The 10,107-nt window shown below is 53.8% G+C and overlaps 1 protein-coding gene across 2 annotated transcripts in view; it reads left to right on the forward strand.

Moving 5' to 3' along the window:
• The window catches only part of SCARA3 (scavenger receptor class A member 3), a 35,792-nt gene extending 31,404 nt beyond the window's left edge, over window positions 1–4,388 (forward strand). For both annotated transcript variants that reach the window (XM_003359041.5, XM_084997757.1), the window contains exon 6: window positions 2,578–4,388. In XM_003359041.5, coding sequence (XP_003359089.2) covers window positions 2,578–3,029 — 452 coding nt within the window. In that variant the 3' untranslated portion in view covers window positions 3,030–4,388. The remainder of the gene's footprint in view (window positions 1–2,577) is intronic.
• The last annotated feature ends 5,719 nt before the right edge of the window (window positions 4,389–10,107 follow it).

A 10,107-nucleotide genomic window follows, 5' to 3' on the forward strand; every position in this document is an offset into this window, starting at 1 on the left:
CTAATGGGCCAGGATGGCCTAATTACAGCCCAAAGCTTCCTGAGTAATTATGGGCCTCCTTGGGACGCCCGCCTGCTCTGTCTTGCTCTCCCATCTCCGCACCTTGGCCACTGCTGCTCACCTTTCCTCCGTTGTCTTAAATGTGTCCCCACTGCTCAGGGTGGCACTGAACCCTCTCCCTCACAAACCTTTAGCTCTGCTGATACCAAGATCTTATTACAGGTGGGGGCACAGGTCCCCTGTCCCATGAGGCCCCCCGTCAGCCTCTGTCTGCCTTCCCTCCCCCCGTGCCAACCGCTAATCTTTGGTTGTTGAGTTCCTCCCTGGCCTGACCCAGGCCCCGCCAGCTCTCCCCTCTCTGCCCACATGATTCACGGCTGGGCCCAGAGGGACAAGCGGAGGCTCGGCTCACCTGAGGAAGACAGTCCTTCCGGGGACCCGGCCCTTCCCTGGGCAGCACTGGGGCGGGAGGTCCTGGCAGTGGGAGGAGGTCTGGGGAACAGGCCAGGAGCCTCCCGGGCAGAGGTTTGCATCCTGTCCCCACCCTTCCTGGTTGGCGACCGTAAGTCACTACTCTCCACACCGTGATTCCTCCTCTGTAAAATGAGGTGCTGGGGACCTAGGGGAGACTCCGGAGGCAAATGTCCACTGCTCCCCTCGCCATCCCCGAGAAAAGGCAGGTCACAGAGAGGTTAGGGTAAGCCAGCCGAATACGGCAGGGCCATCATGGGCACATTGACCCCGCAAGGTGGCAGCGAGGGCAGCCAAGGCGAGGAGCCCCAGGTGAAGCCACCCCGCTGATGTGCTCACGGCTCATGTCTGGAAGCTCCGTGTGGGTTCTCAAGATGGGGTCAGCAGCAGCAGCCGTGGAGAGGGTGTGTTCAGGGAGGTGATCCTTTTCCTGGCAGGCCTCCTTCCACTCATGCTGCAGCTCCCACGAGGATGGAGAGACAGTGTGACCCAAGCTTCTGCGCGAACCTTCCCCTGGGCATGTAGGTGCCCAGCCTCCCCCATCCAGGAAAAAACATCCGAGAGCTTCCCCAGAAAGAGGAGCCTGAGGGGGCTAGAGGGGAGGAGGGAGAGAGGCCTTTACGCTCCATCTTTTCTCCCTCACTGTTGCCATAGAAACTCTGAGAGATCCTCAAAGCAGCTGCTGTGCCCTCAGGGGCCAGGGAGCAGAGGGTGCAGCCAAAGCCTGAGAAGAGATTGTAGGAAGAGAGAGAAGGACAGGGGAGCCTGGGCAAGTCCTGGGAGCCCTGTTCCTGGAGCAGAAGGGACAGAGGCAGGAGGAAGGGTGCTCGTGGAGCCACCTGGCCCTGGAGGACTGTCAAGTGCAGCTCTCAGTGTTGTAGATGAACTAAGCGCAGATGTGCAGGGGCTTGCCCAGTGTGGCTCCACGCCCTGTGACTCCCGTCCACCTGCACAGCCTTCAGGGGCCTCTCCACCGAGAATGGCTCTGTGTTTTTCCCACCCCAGCTGGTCCAGGTGCCAAAGGCAGAGTGGCATGAGGACAGGCACTGTGGCTTTGCCAGTCCCCGGCCAGTCCTGCCAGGCTGGAGCAGGTGGCCCCTGTCAGGGGCTCGTTGCAGACAGGACATGGTCACTTCCGCTGCCAGCTGGCCCCACCCCCACCCCAGCAGGCCGATGACGGCATCCCCAGCCAGTGCAGCCGGCAAGCTACATGAGCCGAGCCCTCGAAGGCCCCATCACCACTGTGTGGGGAAGGTGGGCAGAAGGTGTCAGGGAACGGCTGGCAGATACTGTCCCTACCCTGTACCTGGGCTCCACGCCCAGGGCAGGGAATGTGAGCCGTGGCCTTCACTACCTGGGGCTCCATAGTCTAGAGAGGCCCACCAGATAGGTGCCACGTGTTTGCTTTCACTATACTACGACCTCTCTTTCTATATGTCAACTAAAAGCTTCAGAAAGCAGTAGCTTCAGAAAGCAGTAGCTCCAGGAGCTCAGAGAGGAGGCCGGATTGGTCAGGGTGGCCTTCCTGGAGGAGCTGCCCTTTATCTGGGTGGTTGCTTTGCCCACTCACTCACTCACCCTGGGAGGCATCTGTTTCTCATGCTTCACTTCTTGGCTTTCTCCTCATGTCACCTGACTCCACTCCTGGTCACGGGTGCCTAAAACTCACGAACAAAACCTGGGGTTGGGATGGGGGTGGGGCAGGAAGTCAGGACAGCCAAGACCACCGTGAGTGGAGGCGGTGATCCTGGATGGCCTTGACCTTTTCCAGCTTTTGCAGACCCCAACTTGAGGGCAGGTGTGGAGCTGCGGCCACGCCCTGAGGTTGGAACACGGAGTGTCCACCAGGCACAGGCCTCGTGCCAAACGCCTCCGTGAGTTAGCTCAGCCTGCAGCTGAGATTCCCAGCCCCCGTCCCAGGTCACCGAGTTGACTCGCAGGGGGCAGGTCAGCAACGTGACCCTGAGCCTGCAGCGGGCAGATCTGGGCTCTGAGGCTTTAACCCTGGGGAGTGACGGCACCCACTGCCGTGCAGCCACTTCACAGGTTGGCCTTGGGAAAGCTGCCCTCCCAGACTGACCTCTCCTCTCCCCTCTCTGACTCCAGGTGCCCCCGGCCCTCCAGGACCAAGAGGACTCAAGGGAGACGTGGGCGTGAAAGGGCCCACTGGCAGCAGAGGACCAAAAGGAGACCCGGGCAGCTTGGGTCCCCCAGGGCCCCAGGGGCCTCAGGGGCAGCCCGGGGATATCGGACCGGTGGGAGAAAGGGGGCCAGTGGGCCTGCGAGGTTTCCCAGGACTCAAAGGCTCGAAGGGCAGCTTCGGAACTGGAGGCCCCAGAGGACAGCCAGGCCCCAAAGGGGATGTGGGGCCCCCAGGGCCTGAGGGGCCCCCAGGGTCGCCTGGGCCAGAGGGGCCTCAAGGAAAACCAGGCATCGCCGGGAAGACAGGGTCACCAGGCCAGCGGGGACCTGTAGGGCCTAAGGGTGAACCAGGGATCCAGGGTCCCCCTGGCCTCCCTGGTCCCCCAGGTCCACCAGGAAGCCAGAGCCACTACTGAGGAGGGGCCCAGTCCTGGACACTGCTGCACAGAATGCAGGGTGTGCACTCGGGTGGAGCAAGAGCCCCCCAAAAAGCCACACCTACAGACATTGTAGTCCTTTGACCCCCAATGGGGTTCCCCTAGGCCTGCTCCTGCACCTCGGGGAGCCCCAGTAGCAACTGCCATAGAAAGCACCCCTCACACAGTGTGCACGCACATGCACGTGCACACACACACACACACACACACACGCACGCGCGCATTGATTTCCCTGCTGGCCGGTGGCTGACTGGGTGTCCCTGCCTGGGCAGGAGGAGAGGGCAGGCAGAGCCCCCTTTCCTGTGACTGAGCCAGCCAGGGAGGTGGCTACCTCAGGGGGAAGGTCTTGACTCTGAATTGGTGCCCAAGGCCAGTCTTGCCAGCCTCTTCATACCCATCCCAGCCAGCAATTCCCTGAGGCTCCCAAGGGTTCAAAAGACCCAGGAAAACCTTGGCGGGAGATCACAGCTCAAACTCTAGGGACAAGGTGGATCTGACAACCACAAGCCCCTCCGGGTAACCAAGGGAGCAGAGTCCCGGGAGCTTCCAGGGCCTCACATAGGACTGAGCAACTCCACCCCGGGCCTCTGTTCTAGGACCCTGAGCGCTGCGCCCCCGGGAGTTCAGCCTTATTTTCCACATCTTCAGAAAATTCCTGGCTTCATCATTGCTCTCAGGAGCCTTAAGCAGAGTTTTATCCACACCAGGACATTCTCCAGGCCCTGGTACATTCTGCCAAAGGGGAGCCCATCACCCAGGAAGCTGGAAGGCTCAGTCATTGGCCGCCTGCAAAGCTGCCTCTCTTGCTCCACCAGAGGCCCTGCTCCAACCCCAGGGGGCCCCTCTGGGGTGGCTGGGGGAGGCCAATCCCTGGAGATGACAGGCAGCTGTCCCTTCCCCCACCCGGACCCAGAATGGCCCAAGGCCTCTCTGCACTGGCAGCACGACCAGGTGAGCAGGAAGGACCACAGCCAAAGAGATTCCCTTTGAGGTCCCCCCTCACCCACCTCCATCTTCCTGCACACGCTGGCAGCGAGGAGCACTGGGGACTCCCCCCCCCCCAACCACCAGCAGGGCAACTTGCAGCGAGGCTGCTCTTCCTTTGTGTTCTAACAGATAATGACCACCCCTGGGGTGGGGGCCTGCAGCTACCCCCTCCCCAACCCGACCCAGAGACCAGCCCCTTCCCCGTTCCAAAAGCCTTACCGACCCCCTTTCTTGTAATAGATGTGCAACTGGCTTGCACCCCTGCCACCCCCACCGCCATGTAGTTCTCTTGTCTACATATGCTATCATGTGACATAGTATCGCCCACTCAGTAAAGAGCTGTTTCCAGGAGGGAGGTGTCTCCTGGTCTTTTCTAAAGCCTGAAAGGGGGAGTGGGGCATGATGCCTTCAGGGGCTCTGCTTCACCTGGCCTTTGAAGGGGAACCAGTGGATGAAGGGTTCCTTGGCTTATTCAGGCCCACTGTGGAGTCCGGGTCTAAAGTCCCAGCCCCTCATTCCAGAAACACTGAGCTGTGCTGGGAGTTCCCAGTGGCCCTGCTGGGCCAGGGACCAAGGGGTGTTTGCAGGAATGACCCACTGTGAGCAAGAACCCAGGGGAAACAAGGAGAGCTTCCCAACCTCCAGCTGGGCCCTAGAGCTCCTGGGCTAAAGTGAGATTGGAAAATAAGACAGGACACCTGAGCAATACTTGCTGCTTCCCTCTCTTGTCTCTAAGATGGGGAAATAAAATAGGAAAGGAGAAGATGGGAGTTCCCATCATGGCTCAGCTGAAACGAATCTGACTAGTATCCATAAGGACACAGGTTTGATCCCTGGCCTCGCTCAGTGGGTTAAGGATCCAGCATTGCCGTGAACTGTGGTGTAGGTGGCAGATGCAGCTCGGATCCCGTGTTGCTGTGGCTGTGGCGTGGGCCAGTGGCTACAGCTCCAGTTGGACCCCTAGCCTGGGAATCTCCATATGCTGTGAGTGTGGCTCTAACAAAGATTTAAAAAAAAAAAACAAACAAAAAACGAGACACAGCCAGACCTGCCCCAAAGGCCCTGGCCCTCCAGAGTCCACAGGAAACAAAGGGCGCTGGCTCTCCTGTGAACCAGGAGAGCGTGAGGGGTCTCTGCCCTCTGTGGCTTTTAAGGCTTATGTCTTGGTCCGTTCGGGCTGCGATAACAGAATACCTCAGACTGGTTGACTTCTAAACCACAGAAACAACGTAATGGTGAGAGCATCATCCACCTTCATGACCTAATGACCTCCCAAGTGCCCCATCTCCTGGTCCCACCACATTGGGGGTTAGGTTTCAGCAGAGAAATTGGGGGCGGGGCGGGGGCGGGGGCCACACAAACATTCAGACTGTGGTAGCGTGGTAACCTCATTGGTTAGTAAAACATGGTCTAGGGCAGACCCTGTGCTGTTTGGCGTTTTCATTCTTTTGGAGGGGAGTTCGGTGTGGGAAAGGAGTGTATTAGAACTTCCCAGAGAGACAGAACCAACAGGATACGTATGAATATATGTATATGTGCATATACGTATGGAGAGAGAGAGGGGGAGCGAGGCAGGCTGAGGAGCCACTGGATCTGCCTTGCGCAAGCTGTGAGCCCAAGGGAGCCAATGGCAAAGTTCCGGTCCAAAGGTCTGCAAAACTAGGAGAGCCAAGAGTGTGAGTCCCAGGCTGAGTGCAGAAGAGCAATGTCCCAGCCCAGCAGTCAGGCGGAGAGAGAGAGAGAGCCCCCTGCCTCCGTGTGCTGGTTCTATCAGGCCCCCAGCAGGCTGGGCGCTGTCCATCTGCTCTAGTGAGGGACCGTTGCCTTTACTCCGTCCACCACTTCAAGTGCTCATCTCTCCCAGAAACACTTTCACAGACACTCCTGGAAATCATGTTTAACCAGACACCCGGGCATCCCATGGCCCAGTGCAGCTGGCACATGAACTGAACCCTCAGGGGGTGTCTGGTAGAGGAAGTGAGCAGAGAGGTGGAAGAATGGGGCTGGGGCTGATGGGACCCTCAGCACTTCCTTACGCCCCCTGATGGCACGGGGCCCCTGCTCCACATCGACATCTGAGATGTGCAGGGCACTCGTTTACGTTCTGCGGGGTTACAGGGTGAAGGAGCCTTGTCCTGTGGGATTCACTTCTCATAGGGGAGAGGCAGTAGTAAAAGATGACTCAGTGAGGGGTGCCAGGGGCTGGAGAGGAAGGGATCCCTGGGGCAAGCCTGGCCGATGAAGTCACCCAGGTGGCGGCACAGGGGTGGTGGCCTAAAGGAGGCAGCGAGGACCATTCAGTGGTGTCCTTTCACAGTCTGGGGCCCCAGGAAACTCTCACTACTCATTGTCCAGGATGGGTTGGAGGGCAGGCCTGCAGGAGTACCGCTGGGATGGGTTAAGGATTCAGTGTTGCCACAAGCTGGAGTGTAGGCACTGACGCAGCTTGGATCTGGCTTTGCTGGGGCTGTGGTGTAGACCTGTAGCTGCAGCTCCAATTTGACCCCTAGCCCAGGAACTTCCATATGCCATGGGTGCAGCCCTGGGAAAGAAAGAAAGAAAGAAAGAAAGAAAGAAAGAAAGAAAGAAAGAAAGAAAGAAAGAAAGAAAGAAAGAAAGAAAGAAAGAAAGAGAGAGAGGGAGGAAGGAAGGAAGGAAGGAAGGAAGGAAGGAAGGAAGGAAGGAAGGAAGAGCGAGCAAAGGACCCAGTCCTACAATTTCTAGTTTCCAGCCCTAGGAGGGCAGTCTACCCTATTGGTCGGGATTCTACCCTGATCCAGTGGGCTGTGACCACAGAGGGAAAGGTGGACGGAAAGAGATAATGTAGTAAAAAAAGAAAATTAGAGGCACAAGAGCAAGAATGACTATGAACAAAGCTGGCCCCAAATTCTATGTTTGGTAGCATAGGAATAGAAGGATAACCTCAACAAATAATGATAGCAAACACCAGTGGAAGAGTTACTAGACAACAGAATACCATTCTAAGCACTTACATATATTAATTCATTTAATCTTCACTACAATTTGTATTGTAACTGTAATACATAGATATCTATAATCTCTATGTCTGCTATATCTATATATATTGTATTATTTCTACTTTAGAGATTGGGAAACTGAGGTTTGGAGCAATTAATTAACTTCCCAAAGTCACATAGATATGTTTTTTCTTTTTTTCTTTGTTTACCGTCCCGAGGCACATGGAGTTCCCGGGCCAGGGATCAGATCTGAGCTGCAGTTGTGACCTACACTGCAGCTCGTGGCAATGCCGGATCATTAACCCACTAAGCGAGGCCAGGGATCGAACCTGCGTCCTCGTGGACACTATGTCGGGTTTTTAACTGGCTGAGCTACAACGGGAACTCCACATAGATAACCACTTTTTTTTTTAATTTTAATTTTAATTTAATTTAGTTTTGGCTGTGTCCTCAGCAGGCAGAAGTTCCCAGGCCAGGGGTCAAACCTGAGCCACAGCAGTAAAAACTCAACCTGTTGAGCCACCAGGAAATTTCCTGAATTTTTAGATGTATCTCCACTGAAAGTCAGTCTTGAGTGATTTAACGTCTCCATGCTTCTGTTTCCTCCCCTGTAAAATACGGATTATAATTGTACATACACACCCCCACCGAGGTGGCTGAAGGGATTAAGTAAGATGATGCTTTTGGCTAATTTCCCAGTGTATTAATCGGCTCCGGCTGCCATAACAAAACCCTGCAGATTGGGTATCTCAAACAACAGACACTTATGTTCTCAGCGTTCTGGAGGCTGGGAGTCCAGGATCAAGGCGCCAGCTCTTCCTGGCTCACAGATGGCTGCCTCCTTGCCATGCCCTCACGTGGTGGCAGAGAGAGAGATGTAGAGGAAGGGGAGAGAGAGAGAGATAGAGACCGAGAGGGAGGGCTCTCTTCCTCTTCTTGGAAGGCCACTGTCCTACCAGATGAGGGCCCCACCCTTATGACCTCAATTAACCTTCCTTACCCCTTAAGACCATTATTTCTAGAAACAGTTACATTGAGGGTTAGGGCCTCAACATATGGATTTGCAGGGACACAATTCAGTGCCTAGTGCCCAGCAATGGTTACCAGCCATAAATATTAAGCATCGTCATGATGGTATTTATCCTACAAACCCTGGCTTCTTGAATCACAGTGTCACACTTTCCTCTGCAGAACCTGAGTGCCTGCCCACTCCCATCCACATTCCCTGTGTGGTTAGAGCCAGAAATGAGCTTGTGACTCACTGGATCAACCTCTTTACTATTTTTTCCACTTTTTTTTTTTTTTTTTTTTTTTTGTCTTTGGTCATTTAAGGGCGCACCCGCAGCACATGGAGGTTCCCAGGCTAAGGGTCCAATCAGAGCTGTAGATGCCGGCCTGCACCACAGCCACAGCAACGCCAGATCCAAGCCGCGTCTGCGACCTACACCACAGTTCACGGCAACGCTGGATCCTTAACCCACTGAGCGAGGCCAGGAATCGAACCAGCAACCTCATGGTTCCTAGTCGGATTTGTTTCCACTGCGCCACAATGGGAACTCTTTTTTCCACATTTTAAAAATGATTTTTATTTTTTCCATTAGCTGGTTTACAGTGTTCCGTCAATTTTCTACTGTACAGCAAAGTGACCCAGTCACACACACATATACATTTTTTTCTCTCATTATGCTCCATCATAAGTGACTAGATATAGTTCCCAGTGCTATACAGCAGGATCTCATTACTTATCCACTCCAATTTTTTCTATATGTTTTTATTAAAATGTAGTTGATTTACAATGTTGTGCCAGCTTCTGCTGTACAGCAAAGTACATATATATATACATAAATATATATAAATATATATGTAAATATACATATACAGTCTTTTTTCCCATGTTATCTTCCATCATGTTCTATGCCAAGAAATTGGATATAGTTCCCTGTGCCTCACAGTAAGACCTCATTGCTTACCCATTCTGATTGTAATAGTTTGCATCTACCAACCCCAAACTCCCCATCCATCCTACTCCCTCCCCGCTCCCCCTTGGCAACTACAAGTCTGTTCTCTATGTCTGTGAATCTGTATCATAGATAGGTTCATTTGTGCCCTATTTTATATTCTACATATATGTGATATCATTTCATATTTGTCTTTCTCTTTATGAGAACCTCAAGTTGCATCCATGTTGCTGCAAATGGCATTATTTCATTCCTTTTTACGGCTGAGTAGTATTCTGTTGTGTATATGTACCATATCTTCTTAATCCACTCATCTCTCAGTGGGCATTTAGGCTGTTTCTGTATCTTGTGAATAGTGCTGCTATGAACATAGGGGTGCATGTATCTTTTTGAATTGTAGTTTTGTCTGGACTTATGCCCAGGAGTGGGATTGCTGGGTCATATGGTAATTCTGTCTTTAGTTTTCTGAGGAAGCTCCATACTGTTTTCCATAGTGTTTGTACTAATTTACATTCCCACCAACACGAAGGAGGGCTCCCTTTACTCTTTACTTTTCAAGTGAGGAACCAGGACTTCCCGCCGTGACTCAGTGGCAACGAAGCTGACTAGTATCCATAAGGACACAGGTTTGATCCCTGGCCTCACTCAGGTGCGGCCCTAAAAAGACAAAAAAAATAAAAAATAAAGTGAGAAAGCAAAGGCTGAGAGGGGTTGAGAGGTTTGTTGCCTGACTGGAAGCAGCGTTTCCATTCCTGGGGAACGCAATTTCTCACATCTCTGGTTTTACAACAACTGCAGTTTGCTGTTGGTTAGAACCACTGAACAGCAATGACTACATGTTCCCCACAAAGTGCCCCCAATCCATCTCTGTGTCTCATATCCTCAAACAGCCCCTGGTACTAAAATGGCCCTTTAGGTCATCTGGACCGCTGTAGGTATTGCCGCAAATCCCAAGAGCTGACCACAGGGGTTGGTGGGATAGGCAGTCAGAAGCTGTCGTGGGAGTTCCCGTCGTGGCGCAGTGGTTAACGAATCCGACTAGGAACCATGAGGTTGCGGGTTCGGTCCCTGCCCTTGCTCAGTGGGTTAACGATCCGGCGTTGCCGTGAGCTGTGGTGTAGGTTGCAGACGCGG

Source organism: Sus scrofa, chromosome 14 (assembly GCF_054392235.1).
Source record: "Sus scrofa isolate SSC_HxYL_T2T_F1_AM1 chromosome 14, Sscrofa_HxYL_maternal_Yorkshire_Landrace_v2.0, whole genome shotgun sequence".
Classification (NCBI taxonomy): Eukaryota; Metazoa; Chordata; class Mammalia; order Artiodactyla; family Suidae; genus Sus; species Sus scrofa.